At 45.4% G+C, this 17,868-nt stretch overlaps 2 protein-coding genes and 1 long non-coding RNA gene across 13 annotated transcripts in view; 1 reads left to right on the forward strand and 2 right to left on the reverse strand.

Moving 5' to 3' along the window:
- The window catches only part of Plcg1 (phospholipase C gamma 1), a 32,554-nt gene extending 29,709 nt beyond the window's left edge, over positions 1–2,845 (reverse strand). For both annotated transcript variants that reach the window (XM_063248340.1, XM_063248339.1), the window contains exons 1-2: positions 2,718–2,845; positions 1,983–2,297 (exon numbers count right to left, since the gene is read on the reverse strand). In XM_063248340.1, coding sequence (XP_063104410.1) covers positions 1,983–2,199 — 217 coding nt within the window. In that variant the 5' untranslated portion in view covers positions 2,200–2,297; positions 2,718–2,845. The remainder of the gene's footprint in view (positions 1–1,982; positions 2,298–2,717) is intronic.
- Positions 920–16,240, forward strand: LOC106027209 (uncharacterized). Of its 10 annotated transcripts, none has more exons than XR_010047376.1 (9): positions 2,899–3,081; positions 3,825–3,923; positions 4,385–4,558; positions 6,858–6,937; positions 7,256–8,467; positions 9,280–9,338; positions 10,560–10,809; positions 12,779–12,867; positions 14,313–16,240. It is a non-coding gene; the product is annotated as an uncharacterized LOC106027209 (long non-coding RNA). The 10 variants fall into 10 exon arrangements; XR_010047380.1 differs by lacking the exon at positions 14,313–16,240 and having other exon boundaries at positions 7,256–7,390; positions 8,440–8,467; positions 12,779–12,865; XR_010047374.1 differs by lacking the exon at positions 10,560–10,809.
- Positions 12,156–17,868, reverse strand: part of Top1 (DNA topoisomerase I) — an 86,096-nt gene continuing 80,383 nt past the window's right edge. Inside the window, exons 19-21 of the mRNA XM_003467756.5 lie at positions 14,965–15,059; positions 14,575–14,724; positions 12,156–13,452 (exon numbers count right to left, since the gene is read on the reverse strand). Coding sequence (XP_003467804.2) covers positions 13,350–13,452; positions 14,575–14,724; positions 14,965–15,059 — 348 coding nt within the window. The 3' untranslated portion in view covers positions 12,156–13,349. The remainder of the gene's footprint in view (positions 13,453–14,574; positions 14,725–14,964; positions 15,060–17,868) is intronic.

The raw sequence follows: 17,868 nt of genomic DNA on the forward strand, positions 1-17,868 counted from the left end.
ACAACTGTTTCCTTCTTTTTGAGTTACAAGTTAAGTGAAACATAAACTTAGTCTCTGTCTGTCTTTCTGTACCATAACCCTCTCTTAATAGTCAACATCCCTTACACGTCCCAGTCCAAACCTCTAGGAGGGCAAACCATAGCCTTTTACTGTTATTATCACTAACAGCTGTGTATTAAACACTCACAAGGTGTCAGGCACTACAATGTATCAGCTCACATTTATTAAATATTTACAGTGTCAAACAGTGATACTTTACATCAATTAATTCACTTGATCTTCTGAGCAACCATATGTGGTAGCTATACTATTGCCTTTCTTTTACAAATGAGAAAATTTAAGACTCAGAGAAAATAAGTAACTGGCTGGATGCACAACTATCATATGGACTTCATGGAGACATGCCTTCTACCACTGTACTACACATTCTCCTGGCCAGTTACCTGCATGGTCTAAAATGCAACTCTTACCCAGAAGATCTCCGCCTTGGAACCTCCAGCCTATGCAACCACTATGGCATAAGGAGTACCACAGAAGCAAGGGGGCTGGCCTGGAGTCTGATCCCTAGGTGAGGTTTCCAGGGTTATCTCAGCATTTTAGAGTGTCTGCCTTTCCTCCACATTGGAACCCTCTCTCAAATCACTAAAATAATCTCCCTGGGGCTCACAGAGCCCATGGAGGCACTGAGGAAGCCAGCTGCCACCTCAACGTTCAAGCAGTTCTGCCAGATCTATATCAGATCTAGAGTTGTAGCTGAGTGTGGCTGCTTTACCACAAGACCTTTCTCTCCACCTCCTCACTCATCTACACGCATGCACACCATACCCAAAAGGTCTGTGGGATCCTCTCTAGGGCTGTCACTTCCTGACTATCTCCACTCTTCCCCTTCCACCCCTTGTTCTCTCCAACACCTGTCTCTGGAGTGTTTCAGGAAGCAACTCACAGCCTGGGGTTGAAAACACATCATCTCTTGATAAAAGACACAGAACTGGAGGGCAGAAGGGAGTGCCTATATTGGCACTCACTATATAATCAGAAAGATCTGGGGTTTCTCAAAATCCCCCAACTCCCTCCTCCCACCAGAGACCTTTGCTGAAGCAAGCCAACCTCAGGCCTGGAAAGGCTAAAAGGCAGGAAACCAAGAGGAGCGGCTCCTGGCTCCCTGCGGTCACCGGACACAGGACACAAAGAACTGGACCCCAAACTGGCTGCACATTCTTCCGAAGAGTACCTAACTCCAAGTCACTAGGGCTGGGCTTTCTTGAGCCAAGATCCTGCTTACATTAACGTTTTCAGGGGCAAGGGGAGCCTGGCAAGCCCCAGTTCTGGCTTTGGGTGTCTGCCCAACATACCAACATCAAAACTCAACTTCAGGACAAAAACAGGATTCGGAAGGGGGCTTGGGAAAGCGGTAATATCCTCTCAGGTTTTTCCAACCCGAACAAGCCTACCTTCCTCTCTCTTCTGAAGAGGAACATGAGTAGGCCCAGCTGTGCTCCCAAACCAGCCCCATTCCACATCTGCCCAAGTTCTATTTAAAAAACCTGAAAGTTTCTTTGCAAATAAAAGTTAAGCCTTGGGGGCCGACACTGTTTTACGGACTGCGATTTCCAGAGCGTTCTGGCCCCAGGTTCTCGGGTCGGGTGGAGGCCACAGTCTTGGCTCCCCTCGGGAGTGTCCCCTGGGGCTGAGGGGTCCGATGCCTGTCGGTCAGTCTCCAGCCACCGAGGGAGGACTTTCAGGCCTCAACAACACTACCCCCTGCTGGGGGAGGGAGAGTCCTTTAGGTGATCGAAGACCCGGATGACCCCCCGCCCACGGTGACCACCCTTGACTATAGATGGGGGCGGGGTCCGAGAAGGAAAGAACCTGAAAGTTTGCCCAAGTATCTGGGGCTACGAGCCGCGCGCAAGGAGCCGGGCAGGGACCTTGCAGATCCTTTCAGGAGCACAGAGGCCCGGGCGGGGAGGGGGCGCACTTACTGGCACCCTCGATCTTGTCGGCGCCTCGGCTCCACGTGATCTGGCGAGTCTCCAGCTTGACCTGAAAGGTCTTCCGCTCCGGCCGCTGAGACTTCTTGGAGTAGAACAAAGTCATGACGGTGCCCACCTCGAGGCTGCGGCAGAGGTGCAGCACCTCGGCGTCGGAGGGCGCGCCGGGCCCGCAGCCGTTAGCGCAGGGGGACGAAGCGCCCGCCATGGCTCTGGCGCGGGGGCGCTCGGGCGGCGCAGGCCCGGCGGGCCCGGGGTAGACGACGACGGCTGGGGCGGCCGGCGAGCGGGACACAGCCGCGGCTCCTGCGGGCGGACACGGGGCGGGGCCTGAGCGCGGGGGCGGGACAGCACGAGGCACCGCCTCGCCCGCGCGCCGGGAACAAAGGCGCCCGCCGGAGGACCCCCGCCCATCGGCCGCCGCGCCTGCGCCCCGCGACCCCCGGACAGGCCGCAGGCGCGGGGGCGGCGGGGCGCGCCGTTCTCGGGCAGCGCACCCTCGCGCAGCGCGGGACACGGCGTGGGGCCACGGCTGGCTCCGTCACGCACGGCAGCCCCGCCCCCCGGCTGCGGCCCGTCAGTCAGCCGTACATCGGCGGGCCCCTGTCCCCCGGTCCCACTCAGGCCCAGCCGCTGCCGTTGCGCCCCGAGCGCTGTCCACAGGGTCGGCCAGGAGGGCTATCAGTGTGCGACGGGCCTCGAGGTCGCTGGGCAAAGCCCGGTTACCTGTGAGGGCTGCCCGGCGGAGGAAGCCAGGCTGGGGCGCCTCACACCCGCGGTGGCGGCAGCGGCGGCGGGGGCGGACCCTCCGCGCGCCCTCTCCAGGGAGGGACGGGGGCGGGGCCACCCGTGGATTGGCCGGTGGGCTGTGATAGACAGCACTCGTGTCCCGCCCTTAAACTGCGTTTTTGCTGGCCGGGAGGCCGCTGCTGCAAAGACCAGACGCTTACTTCCAGCCCCTGGGGCTAGTGGTGTGGCCTGCTTGGCCACTTCATTCGGAGAAGTCTTCCAGGCGTAAAAGGCGAGTAGAACCTGGGCTGCGCTGTCCGAAGGCGGGACATGAACCCGAAGTGGCCTTCGTCTCTGTCTGGTATCAGTTGCTGCCTGCCCCCCGCCCCACTCCTGTTCCTCGCACTGCAGGATTTAGTCCCTACCTCTTGCACCCGCCGGCGGAGGCTCTCCTGAACCTTGGTTTTCCCCTGTCCTATTTGCCTCGTCCTTCTGTAGGCTTCCGTCTCAGCCTCTGGATTCAGTGTTAAGTCAGTCCTTAAGACACTCTTACCTTTCCCATGGTTTTGCCCTCTACACAGACATAATGACTCTAAACCTGGCTTTCCCCTACGCTCAGTACCCAGACAGATCCATTGCTGCTCCACATCCTCTCTTAACTCAGCTATGTCGCCTGTCCTCCATGTCTCCGTGCAGTTTTCACTTCTCGGAACATGGCCCTGAACTTCTCTAAGTTGCTGAGGCCCCAATGTCTTGTGACTAACTTTGCTTCCCTCTGCCTCATCCCCAGGTGAAAACGAGGCCTCGTCACTCTTCCCAGGACCCCATCTGATCTCACTCAGACTATTTATCCTCATTGGTTTTGCCTGCATCTGTGCTCCCAACTGTACTAAAATGCAGTACTATCATGATAATGCCCCTGCCTAGTGGCGTGACGTTCCATTGCATGTAAAGCCCAGACGACCTACCTAGCCCAGCAGGTTCTTTCTGACCTGGTCCAGACTTGTGCCTCCCCCTTCATCTCACAACACTTGACACTTCACTCTCCAAAGGCAGTGGAGCCTTTTTGCAGTTATTGACTGATTCTCTGTTTCCTTTCTGAAGGTATCTCCTGAACAGCACCACCAGAATTGAGGACACATAGAACACCATGGAGCCCATCGGACATTCCGGCAGTGAAGGAAAACTTACTGCATGTTAGAGGTAAGAAGGCTCACAGAGGATCCAGCTGGCAGAGAAAAATCAAGGTTTTTTGGGATCTCTGTGTCTAGAACTTGTGAGTATATAAGAGCATGACAGGCAGCCTTCGCAGTTGGACAGGAACTAGTGCAAGTGTGTGGGACTGCCTCAGACTTTGTCTTGCTATGTTTTGATTCTCTCAAGTGTGCCCCCAAGAAATTCATAATTTAGTGATACTCAAGCACTTTATCCTAAGAGGAAATAAGTTGAGAAGGACTGCCACTTAGTGATAGCCTGTAAAGTACAAGAGAAACTAATTTGACTGAGTGCTGAAAGGGTGTGCATATGGTCACACCTGATCCTCATAATGACTCTGTAATTAAGGATGATGGTTCCACATTTACTAATGGGGAAAAGATTTACAGTTCCACAACCTCCAAGGCCACATTACTAACGAATGGATTTATTCTATTTGTTTGAAGCAGGATCTTGCTATGTGGTTCAAGCTGGCCTCAAACTCACAACTTTACTCCTGCCTCAGCCTCCCGTGTGCTGGGATTACAGGCATGTACCACCACACCTCACACTAACAAATGGATATTTGAGCCCACATCTGTCTGACTATGCATTTCTATCTCCCAGGAGAGCCACTGGCTTAGGTAAGTCCTTGTAAGTGTGGAAGCTAGCTGGCTAATCCGTACAGAAGATAGGAGGCAAGCCCACAGCTGACTACACACAGGAAACCCAGCAGAATATGGGTGCTCACAGAGTATGGCTTGTAGTGGTTTAAAATGGTGCTGTTTCCTGTCTGCAGCCTATTATGTAAAGCCAAATGTGATGAGAGCTGTAGAGAAAATATAGACAGAGGGCTGTGCAATAAAATACAGTAGACCTACTTCAGGTGAAGTAGACATGGAAGATCTTTTAATTCTTTAGGACCCAGCAGAAGCCCAAAAGATGTGGGTAAATGGCAAGGTAAATTAGTAAGGGTAGGTTGGAGGAAAATACTTTCCAGGCTGGTATAATGGAAGATTCAAAGGCTCTGAGGTTGTTAAACTTAGGGGTAGAAAAGGCTGGTGTTCATCCAGGGAGGGGAAGGCCAGAGAGGGTGATGAGGCCACAAAAGCTGGTGGGGCTGAATGGGGCTCTCCTTTGCCTGCCTGATCTCCAGTTTTCCTGGAGGACCCCTCTGAAATGCTGCAACCCTCATTGAGCTTTCTCTGCCAACTTCAGTAGGCTGCAGGCTGCAATGCATTTTTAAAATCTGTTTCTCTATTTTCTGGGAACTTCTCCATGAAGAGCCCAAACCTCCTCGTATTTACTCTTGCCTCTGGGGCCAGACCTCCAGGGGCTCTTGCGATCACTGCAAATAGGAACTTGAGCTTTCAGTCTGTTTCCAAGCCTGTAATCAGGAAGCTGGGCTCATTTCCTCTCAGGACTTCTGGGCACCATCCCAGGGCTCAGGTACCTCCTGCCACTGACGAAGGGTCAGGAAAAAGAGGGCACACAGAGGGTGGGGCTAGTGTGGGCTTTCCCCAGCTCAGCATATATATGGGTGTGTAGGTGTTGCTGGCAGTTCGTGCAGCTGTGCTATCTGTGAGGCGCAGCACAGCACCCACGAGGCCTATGCCTGTGACATCACCAGGCCAGCCCTGCGTGGGCCTATTTCTGAGAGTGCTTATGTGTTAGTGTGCTGTACCACGTCTGTGCCTGGAATCTGCTTGGGAGACCCAGCCCAGCACCTCGAGTCTATGGACTTGGTCTCACAACTGGTTAATAACCAGTTAGAGCAACGGTTGGCATATTATCACCCTGAATAATCTTGCTTTATCCACAGTGGCTCATTTCTTCCTCATTACAGCTATACAAGATAAGTATTCTTATTATCTCTGTTTAACAGAAGAAAAAACTAAGGCCCACAGAGATGAAGGAACACGCCCATGGCCACACAGCTAATAGGTGGCAGCCCGGCTCCAGACTCAATGCTGTGTTGGTTCCCGTCTACACATGAACACTTGATTGCATATCTTTTTAATCCCTTTTCCAAAGCAACCCTACCAGGTTTTCTGTTTTTAGTTATTTTGTTCAGTGTTACCAAGGATGAGTTCTTCTTTGGGAAGCAGGGTGTGACAGGTTAGTGTGTGGTACTTATCAGGAATCAGCACTGCGGAGAGGACAGGAAGGAAACAGTGGGCACCTGGAGGAACGAAGCTGTGATGCAGGACTGCTGACAGCCTCAGTCAAGCCCTAGGGAGCTCTGTTGTCGGGCATTGGTCTGAAACGGATGTGGATTGTTCTGGGAAGAGCTCAGCCTTGGCCACGCTGTTCTTTGCAGCTGAGGTGATCCTGGTCTGGCAGCTGAAGATTTTCTACTGACGGTTCTCCCAACAGTTAGGCAACAAGTCCTTCCTTAAAGGGGGGTCTGGGCGGCACCACAAATTCATTACTTTCCAGCCCTTTCAAAAAGTTTAGATTACTTAAAAACAAAGAACAAAAACACTGTATTGTATAAATGAGGCATGAGATTATAAAAAAGGATTATGCTACAGTTAAATGGGTTAATGTAGTTACTGTGACTGACACTCAAATGTGGTCTAGCTTCCTGGTAGCTAAAACAGTTACAGTTTCTATTCTGACAACTGATTTCTTGGGGAAGATAATTTTTCTGGGTTTACCTTGTAAGAGAAGTTTTGCCTTAAATAATGGAGAAGGTTTTCAATAGATTAATAGCAAATGCTATCTCAGTCTTTGTTTGTTCTTTATGATCGTTGTCATCTGAGATGAGGACTTAACTGTAATCCTGCCTCAGCCTTGAGTCCTTGTAATGGTCTTGAGTGAATAAAGAAGGCATAATTTAAAAGCGTAACTCAGTGAAGTGCCTCCTACAAAAAAGGCATATTTATAGACAAGGGTCTAATTTGATCCATGCCTAACCCTGAGTCTGTTTTCTTTAAACAGTGCTTTTTAAATTCAGTTGCTTGTGTTCCACATCTGAGAAACACAGGCTGAGGAAGCCCTCAGCACACAGATCGGACTTTGTAAGTATTCACCTCGTTGCACCTGAGCTCCACTCCAGTCTGCAGCATAGGTTCTTGAACCCTGGTCCCCAAATCTGTCTGTGGCTCTAAGTGAGTTGTTGGGCCTCACACTTCTGAGTCATGTCCTCTAGCTTTCCTCCTCACCTAGGACATAGTCTCAGTCCCTCTAGGGGCCGTTTTCTTATTTGAGGCAAAATCTAATGGCTCCCCAGCTTCCAGGGATTCTGCTCTCCACAGGGCCTGCTACTCCCCTGCTGACTGTCCCCACTGATGCTGTGCAGCAGAGGGAGAGCAGACTACTGTGTGCGTTTCCCCGAGGTCAAGTGTGGCAGTGAAGGACAAGAAGGAAAAACCAAGGCCAGGGAAGACCTGCTTTTGCTGCTCCGTTTCTTCCAGCAAACATTCCTCATGGCACATCGAGAGCACTGGACCAACTTCCCACTTCAGAAGAGGGTACAGAAATGCCAAACAGCCCTTGCTGACTCTGTGTGCTGAGGGCCGTGGGAGCACTGAGAAGTGACACGTGGCCTTAGCTGGATCTGTTGGTGGCTGTGGGGGCAGAGCAGAGTGAGATCCATAAATACCTTAACAACCCCTTCCAAAAAGGCCAATACTCATTTTTACAATAAGGTCATGCCAAGGTGTTCTGTGGGGTTTTGACAACTAAAATGCCAACAGTATTAGAAATAAATGATTAAAATATCCAAAGACATTTACTTGGTAATATATATGTATGTATATTATTTAAAACAATTTATTAACTCATTAATAATTGGTTTTTCACATTTGCTGTAATACATTCAACTTTTTCATGAATTGATTTCTATGTACTTTCCCCAAGAGCCACTTTTTGAATACCTAGTATTTTCTCAAAGCATGTCATCTCCACTGGTTTCTAAATTGAGCAGTTTCAAACAAATCAACTCTATCAATAACTTACCTACAAAATGCATCAATTTTTATAGAATTGGATGAGCCTTTTTTTTGCCCCCTATCTGGAGGTGCTGGGGATCCCACTTCAGCTCAATCATAGTGCTACATCCTAACACTTTATGGAAACTTTTAAGATAGGGTCTTGCTAAATTGCCCAGCCTGGCCTTAATCTTGGTTCTCCTGCCTCTACTGCCAGAGTAGCTGAAGTTACAGGACTGAATCACTGCTACAGCTGAATTTCATGTGCTTTGACAAATGTATTGCTTTTTGCAACCTGCACCAAATCAGAATCAGAACATTTCCATAACCCTGGAGTGTTTTTTTTCCCCCCCACTTCTTTCCTTTTAGTATTGATAGAACCCAGGACCCTCACTAACCTGTGTACCCAGCCCTTTTTAGTATTTGAGACAGGGAGGATCTCACTAAATTCCCTCAGTGGGAATCAAATTTTTGATTCTCCTGCATCAGCCTCCCAGTCTTGGGGTTATAGCCATGTGTCACGATACTCAGCTAACATTCTAGGTTTTTTGGTGCTCCTTGGCAGTTATTTTTTTCTAACTCCTGTCCAGCAACTACCAGTTTACTTCGTTACTCCAGGTGAGTTTGCTTATTCTAAAATTTCACATAAATGGAATCATATAGCATGTGTACCTGTGTCAGAGTGTGCTCAGCATCACGATTTTGAGATTCATCAGTGATATTGTAGAAATGCTGTGTGTTCAGTGGAAATTTCAATCTAAGCATAATTACCTCTGTAACATTAGGTTTCCCATTTCTCTTGTATTTATTAACCAGCTTTTTAAAAATCACTGTATCATGAAAAACATTTTATAGACAATCTCAAATGTGTAAATGTAGACAGAATAGTTAAGTGTAGTGAGCTTCCATCATCTAGCCTCAGCAGTTATGTTTTTGCAGTGCTGGGGATCAGACCATGGGCCTGGAGCATAGGAGGCAAGTGCTCTGCCACCAAGTTGCATGTTCCACCCCAGCTTCAGTAATTATGAACTTATAGTCAGTCACTCGTTTCATGCTAAACTCTACTAACTAGGTCCTGTATTGATGCAAATCTCAACTGTCATATATCTGTAAATATTTCAACATTTTCCCAACAAGGATTCTCTTAAAAATATATACACAGGGCTGGAGATTTAGCTCAGCGGCCTAAGCGCCTGCCTTGCAAGCAGGCAGTCGTGAGTTCGATCCCCGATACCAATAAAAAGGAAAAAGACAAAAAAAAAAAAAAAATATATATATATATATATATAATACACATACACTAAAGACAGCCTTTAAAACAAGTTAACAGTCATGTTATTTAGTGAACTTTAATATGTTTGTTTTACACCGAGTACTCAGGATTGTGGAAATAATTACCATGTTAAATTTCTTTGCATCCTTGTTTACAGATTTTGTCAGTGGACTACTTATAAGCATCCAAAACAAGTTTAACTGAAGTCATTTGAGGGTAATGTGTTTTCTCCAAAAAGTGCTTTTGGTTCAAAATGAATGTGTCTTGTATGAAGGAATTTGCAAGGACTGAAATTTAGGAAATAACTTTTTTTCAGAAGAAAATTTTAAAAATTATTTTTCCAGTAGGGGAAATGTGTAGCGTATGTGACACTAGGAGACGGGAACAGGGCTACCTGGACACAGAGCCTTTCACTCTGCCCCAACAAGCTGTGAGTCGCAGGTCCTGAATTGTTCTGGAAATGCTGATGCTGGTCCCTGTGGGCAGCCCTGCAGAGCTATAGTTGGCAGTGAAGTCTGGAGCTCAGGGATAGTCGGGGTGGACACAGGGATAGAATCTGCATCTGGGGTATGACGAATCAGCCAGGGTAAGTGAGACCATGGCACCTAAGGACTTGATAGTAAGAGGTGACTCAGCAGTGGCCTGATAAATGAGTAAAAGCAGCAGCAGATAACGGTGAGAGCTGTTTTTGGGAGTGATTGCGCATGATTCCTTTGACATGAACTGTCCAAAAAAGACTAGAGACTAGGCTATGTGTAGGAATGATTATTAACTAACAAATGGACATGAGGGACCTTACTGGGGTGTCCTTGGCAGCCTGTATTTTACTTAATACAGAGAAGAAGTTAAAGAGCCATCGTTTCTTTGGAGCAAGAGATTGCAGCCAGGTATTTTAACATGTGTGATGCTGGCAGGGGGAAGGCCCAAAACTGATTTGTGGTGAGGGATGCACCATCAAGTCACTAAAATCACTGTGCACGTAAAATGCTGGATTATTTGTAAAATACACTTCAGTAAGAGCACATAAAGGAGTAGTCAACAGTATCTAGTGCCAAAAATTGCTTAAGCTAGATACAAAATTAAGAGCCCATTTATTGGTTTGGTCATTTACAGTCATGTGACTGTGATCAGAGCACGGAGCAGACAGAAGTGAGAAGCTAGTTGTGGTAGATGGGGAATGACTGGGTGATGACTCAGGCAGGTGTTTGTGAAATGGAGAGGAGGAGAGGTGGCAGCTGGAAGGGCTGGGGATTGTGACTTGGCTTTTCACTGTGTTGGGGACTGAACTCAGGATCTTCATGTTGAGCTACATCCCCAGCCCTTTTCATTTTTTGATCCTCCCGCATCAGTCTCAGAGTGCTAGGATTACAGGCATGCGTCACCACGCCAAGCTCCTCCTTTCCTCTCTTCCTTTCCTACCCTGCCCCACTTTTTAAGGTGGCAGAAGCCCAAGGTGGATTGAACAAGCCTTGCTGACCAGATGTGAAGGGGAGGAGAGAAGGAAATGGGAGCGGAGGCTGCACCCAGATGTCTGGCACATGGAAACTCACCCACTCTCCTACCCCAGCATGCAGAGGCTTGACAGTTTACTCAGGACTTGCTGATCTGGCCTGAAAGAGACCTGCTGAGTGACTAAGCAAAGGGCAGGTTTACACCTCTCCAGCCTCTTCTCTGATCCCGTAGCCAGGTCAGCTCATTCCCTGGCTTTACTGTCCCATCACAGTTATGTTGACCACCCTTTAGGTGCAGAGCCTTGTAGAAGGCGGCTCTGTAGGAGAAGCCCTTGCCAAGGAGGTAGGTACTGCTTCCTCCTCAAGGTCTTCTACCTGTAAGGAATCTTGCAACTTGATTTCTAGTTGTGGACAATGGTTTGTACCCTAGTTGTGTCTCAAAATTCTGCTTGAGTCCCAAATGTTTTTGTTTTGGAGATACGGTGTCATCATTCAGACTGGCCTTGAATTCATGGCTGTCCTCCTGCGTCAGCCTCCCAAGTGCTAAGGATTACAATTGTGCACCATCATGCTCACCTCAGTCCACTTTGTTGTCACAGAGCCTCAGCCATGTCCTTGCAATTTGGGTACCTGAAGAGCCTCTCTGTTGCTGGTTCCTGACAATCCATGTCCAGCCACTTTAGCACCACACAAGTTTAATACCTGGCTGCAATCTATTGCTTCAAAGAAGTGATGGCTCTGTGACTTCATTTTGTGTTGAGCTGCCTCCAGTGATCAATGAATACAAGTTGGCAAGGACACCCTCAGTGTCCCTGTAGTGGGCATAGCACCAACCCTACTTCCAGCTTCAGAAAAAATAGACCATCAAAGAGATCACTCTTAAGTGTATCTGCAGGCTAGTAAGAGCCCAGACCTCTCACACTGACTTACTCTGACCACTCTGCCTGCACTACTTCCTTTGACCTGGAGACCTCTACTTTCATGGAATTCTAGACTATAATCTTAGATGGTAACAGGGAAAAAAACCTTTGTGGTGAATGAAGCCAGCTAGGGTACTCAGAGCACTTAGAAATGGTTACAGGCCATATCCTTTGATCCAGCCAATCAATGCAAGAAGTCTTCATACCATCTAGGAAAGGCTTCTGGCATTTGGTGCTCTCATAGTTTCAGTCAGTTTCCATCCTGACTGTAGGCTTAGTGACATAAGCAGACCCAAAAAAGCTGCCTTCTGTTTTGGGCCAACACATGGCAGGCTGTCTAAAAATCTGCCTCCCAAATACACCTGGTTCTATTTGCTCAATAAACCTTACCTACACTAGGTTTCAGGGACAGTTCTTTTGTCACACCTGTTCTTGTGGATTTTCTGTTCCATCACTTTCTGGGCCTGTCCTTAGCTGAGGATGTAGAATTTGGATCTCCTTTTCAACCTATACTCACCATGGCAGACAGATGCACCTCTTCCTAAATCTGGCTCAGTTCAGTTGCTTCTGAAGAGGGCCCCCACCCTTTCTGACCCAAGTAGTCAGACCACATCCCACAGTAAGTCCCAGGTCATTGGTAACAAATACTCAGACACTTAAGCTTCCATTAAGTTGTAGGAATTTATTTTAAATAACCTACAGTTGATTAAAAGGGAATTCATGATAAAAATAGAAGATACTTGAGGAAAGATGTGGGAAATGGACTCTGCACACACACTAAACTAACAATGCCTCTAAAACTAATGATTATAGCAAAAAATGTTTTCACATTAAAATTCTGCTTTTTATGGTTTTTTTCCCCATTTTTTACACAATTACAAAAGAAAAAAATAAAAGCCCTAAAATCTTGATTATTTTTCCTCTGTTGGGCCAAATACTCATTTTCTTCTAAATTTACTGACCTGTGGAACTTTTCATACAATAAAATCTTTCAAGTGAAAGACTGAGGTCTTGAGAAAAAAAAAAAAAAAACGATGGATACCTTAAAGGGTACAGAGAATGCTCCAAACAAAGAATGATGGGAAAATGGTTTTAGTCATTGATTATTTCATTATCCTTAGAGACTCACTCGCCCTTTATCCCTCCCCAACCCCAATTTACACGATCTTTAAGATCAAGAAAAGGTTTAAATATTTTAAAATAATTAAAAAGAAATAAAAATTCACATTTAAAAAGGAACACTCAAGTCAGGAAATATTTTCCCATCATGCTTTTCTGTGAACAGGTGTCTGAACCAAAACACTGCCAATGTCACGACTGCTTCAAGTCTAATGAAAACTGATTCCCATGACGATAGAGTGATGACTCTAACAGGTGCGCTGGGTTTTTGTTCTACTTAATTTTAAATTCCTGAAATGGGGGAGAGGGGAGGGAGTTTAGGAATTTGTTTCTATTAAAATATAGAAGTTATTGCAAAACCCTAACTGTAAAAACGCACCAATATAATCAGACTTCGCATACAGTAGCTAAGAGAATCCAAACACTTCAGTGAAACAGTGAATTTGCCTGGCAGAATGCTGACAAATCCCCATCCACTTGCCCCCTTGAAAATAAACAAAATTCAAAACAAATCATACAGCTAGAATTTTGATATCTGAAATATTTTTAAATAAGTTGTCCATAGGACAACTGGCTCAGTCTCCCTTATAATATCTCCAGGTTTATCTTTTCGCAAAGATGTTGGTTAAGACTTGCTGCCTCTCTCCCTCAGGCACAAGGGCAAGTGAGGCTCACAGTTTATCCATCTTCCCCAAACCACACTGTTCTTTTCACAGAACCCTGCCCCTTCAGACTGGTTAAAACTCGTAGTCCTCATCAGCCATGTCGATGGCCCAGGCAAACTTCTCCCGCTGGGTTTTGTTGAAAATTTTTTCAATTGGGACCCCCCACTTCTTGCACCTGCAAAAAAGGAGAAAGAAAAGGATGTGTGTGACTCAGGCGTGGCCAGCTCAAAGGTGTAGGTTGGAGTATGCTGCCTTCTTCACATCTGTCTGATGAGGATGAGAATGATGCACTTAAATGTTCCAAGGGCAGTTATTTAATCGGGACACCCATCTCTAAAGTAAATGCTATGCCAGGATTCAGCTCAGCTAAATTTAGTGCCTGCCTGGCAAGTGCCAAGGTTGGGAGTTCAATTCCTGGTACACCCTACCTCCCTACAATAAATAAAGTGCTGCTGCACCTGCAAAAATGAGAGACAGATGAGTAAGAAGGCAGAGATGTTAAGTAACATGTCCTTATGTAGCTACTAAGTGGCAGAACTGAAATTTTAACCCAACTAATTTGGCTACAGAGCCCTTAATTTTAAGCACTGTACCAAAATGCCACAGAGAGTTAACCCAAGAACAGCTAGGGGACCAGGGACTCTGAGCAACGTCGTACAAACTTTCCCTCTTAACTCTTGCACCAAAGAATACACAGCACAGTGGAGCTGCTGGCCCAAAGGTTAATTAGAGGTGATAACATCACTTAGGCCTACTAATTAAAAACCTTCACCAAAAAAAAAACCAAACCACACACCTCGCTTGTTTTAGATATTGACTGTATAAGCATATATGAGACAGAATGAAAGGGACTAACGGTGGGTAAACAATAATGTATCTGCCTTTGTTGAAACATCTCTACCTCTGTGTAGGCTGCTCAAGTTTGTATTGTCACTTTTGTGTTTCCTTGCTTGTTCTACCTTTTTCCTTCATTTGTGAAAATTTCATTGAGGTTCAGTTGAATTACAGATGAACGGACTCTCATTTTTTTTTCAGTCTTTAGGTTTTCAAAACAGAATGTAAATACACTCAAAAGGCAATAAAACAAGAATGAATCATAGGACCATCTAGGATGTTCCAATGCATTTGAAGACAAGGGTCAGCAACCAGAACGCTAAGCATACAGCAGAAGCCAGTTTTACTCACGAGGACTGGAAGCATCCTGCTTAGAAATGGCACATGGAGATCAACAATAACCTCAAACTCTTCTACCTTTCTCAAGCCAGCAAAAGGAGCTCTAGAAAGGCTCCATGCTTACCAAGCCACTGTGATCCTAGGGTCCAGATAATTGAGTTTGGAGGTTCCCAAAGCAACTTGCTTATTCTCCTCACGATCTGTAGCCTGAACTTCTAGCTTCATCAACTGCTCCTCCAGTCTCTGCACAGCCTTCTTCTTTGACTCTACTACCCTAGAAGAATGGCAGAGTCAGTAAAAAACAAACCTGACCTTTAAACAAAAACATACTGCAGCTATATTCTGTCTCTTAGAGGCAGTAAAGCTATAAAAGGCCCATGTACAGAGATTTCAAAAAAAATTTTTTTTAAAGTGTGATAAAACCTTAAAAGAGCTGGGTGACCAGGGCCTCTGAGCAGCAGATAAACTTTTTCCTCTTAACCAACCCTAACTTTACACAATACTAGACACATACTTCTTGGTCTTTGCATCTTTCATGACTTTGGCATCAGCTTTAGCACTTTTCAGATCCCTCCGAGCATCTGCTAGCTGATCCTTCTTGGCATCAATCTAGGTGGGGAAGAACAACAGTAAAGTCAGGAAAAATAAGATGAAGAAAAAAAAAAAAAAGAACCAAAGAGAAAACAAGAGGGCTCTACCAAAGGTAGGAGTCACTTCCACAAGTCAGGCTACTTTTCTTTGTGCTTTGTTGGGTAAAAACACAAACCAGTATCTTCATGAAGACACAAAGGAGATATAGTGGGACTGCTGAATTCAGCTGCTACTTGTTCATTCTAGTCTTCAGTGACCCTTCAGGGTTCTAATAAGGCAATATCCTAAGCATGGGTGCTCATCTTTTGATAAAATACTCTGGTGTTAAGACTCTCTGAGAGGAAGGCACATATGACAGATGTTTACTAACTAGACCTTGTGCCAAATTTTAGTCTTTCTTGTAAAAATACTGCAGAGCAAATCCCTTTAGGGCACTGAGGGGTGGGTACATGTATTACAAAATAAGCCCAGCTCATTCCTCACGTTCTGCCAGTTGTCTGGGAACTGCCACTGAAGAAAAAAGGATGTACTGATGAGAATATCTAAGATAAACAACACACGGTGAGGCCTGGCTTTGGCATTCTTTTTTCGTAAGGAGAGAAGTCTGAGGGAACAAAGGAAATCTTGTAGAATCCATATCCATAAAGGAAAAGACATACAGTTCATCCTTTTAGGTTGAAACCCCTAAAGCACCACTGGAAAAATCTCAGTTGCTCTTGAGATGATGCTTACAGATAGCAGCAAGTAATGCCAGGGACCTAAAGCTTGAACCCATGAAGACATGTGGCTGGGGGCAGAATACCATCCTTGTGGTCACCCTGCTGACCTTTGAGGTCAAGAGAACCTCCCAGAGTAAATAACATGCTTGACTCACACACACATTGGGCTGCTGCTAAACCTAGAATTTTCTGTTAGATACACATACAGTCAAAGGTTGGAAACAGAGGCCACCACTGTAAAAAAAAAAAATCAATGAATATTTTTTACTATGAGTGGCTTACTTCCAACATCTATGTTGTCCAAAGCCAAGCTGAAGGAACTAATTCTATACACAAAAGCATCACAGTTGCTACTAGCCAGATTCTTAGACTAGAAATGCAGCAAACCACAATCTTTTAACCATTTCTGTGAATGCTAAATTGGCAGGGTATGTCAAGTTCTCTCAGAGCATCAAAGACACCATTGATTCACTTGGCAAATGTGCATGTGTTTGCTTTGTGGGCACATAGGAGAGGGTTCCTGGGCTTGGAGGGCTCGTCTGGCAGGCAGCCTGGGCTGCCCAAACAGTAGTTCCAGAGTGAGAGCAACAAAAGATCTCCTCATACTCCAGGGAGGGTCTTCTAAATTAGGTAAATAGCACCTGAATATCCGTAGTTTTATTTTTTACTTAAATAATAGCATCAGGAGAGTAAACAATACCAAGTAATTCCATTTTAAAAATGGCAGCAAAAGGGAACTGCTAGAATGGGCAGTCTCAGAGTTCCCTGCTTGCCACCCATATCATCCAAGGATGAGGGAGGTCTATGACTGTATATGCATTCACTGCGTACATGTACATTTTTCAGGCAGGCAACATCTGTAGCATAAACTGTAACGTGTGTAAGTCTTTAGACCCAGGTGTACTATTCCTAGGCATTTACTTTGCAAAACATTTCAACCGAAGGAAAGCACTCTTAGCTTGAAAATGTATATGTAAATCATGCTCCACGCAAGGTTTTTTTTTGGGGGGGGGGGGCAGAGTCTCATTATGCAGTTCAGGCTCACATAGCACTCACTACAGTTGTCCTCAAACTTGTGGCAATCATTTTGCCTCAGCCTATCAAATACTGGGAATACAGTTGTATGCCACAACTCCTCGCTCCATAGCAGTTTTTAAACTCCAGTTGTCCAAGTACTGTACAGAATTACATAAACTTGCATAGAAAAAAATTACAGCTATATTCTCATTAATTTCTAGTTGACACTGATGAATATTTCTTTGCTTATGAATTGTGGGCAAGAAACAACAGTAACATCGATAATATCTCTGACTTTACTAATAATGTTATTTAGATATTTTCATATATTAAAATTTTTGGACAAATATCATCTATATGCATTACTATCCTGAAATTTACAATAGTCATTAGAACCACCTTAAGACTTTTTTGCAGTGCTAAGAATCAAATCTAGCCTGTTGCACGTTAGCCAACTGCTCCAACCCTCAACTACACTGCCAGCCTACCACCTCAAATTTTAATAAGGAAATACATCTATCCTTAAAATATAATGATTGTCTTTCAATAATTGGTTTCCTTTGTAACCCTGTTTTATGGTGAAGTATTTGTGAATTCTTATCACATTAACAAATGAGGACAGGTCAACTAGCCAGTACTCAGACAGAAATACTCATCAGAGTCAGAGAAGGACAAAGGAGAACAGCATCACCTGGTTCGCCAATCAGTCTCTTTCTCTATGGTACAACTGTGACACACAACTAATATTAAACAGATGTTCAATGATGAACTATATAAGAACATGATTGATCATCTTTTAAATCTTACAACAATTTAATTTGAAAATTGCTGTATTTCTCTCTCTTCTGCAGCTTTGGAGATCAAACTGAGGGCCTCATGCAGACTAGATGAGTGCTCAGCCACTAAGCCAGCTCTAGTATTTCTACGATAGAGCAGTAAGACTCCCTTTATATCCATTCTCCTTGTGTACAATAATAACAATAATTAGAACTGAAATTAGCACTTCAAAATAGTGGTCAATGCTGAACTTCTGTTCAGAGCATTAAGATCTGTTGAACAATGAGTACTCCTGATATTTTTAAGTATCATAT

Source organism: Cavia porcellus, unplaced genomic scaffold (assembly GCF_034190915.1).
Source record: "Cavia porcellus strain 051 isolate PalLab524CR breed Dunkin Hartley unplaced genomic scaffold, mCavPor4.1 scaffold_5, whole genome shotgun sequence".
NCBI classification, from domain to species: Eukaryota; Metazoa; Chordata; class Mammalia; order Rodentia; family Caviidae; genus Cavia; species Cavia porcellus.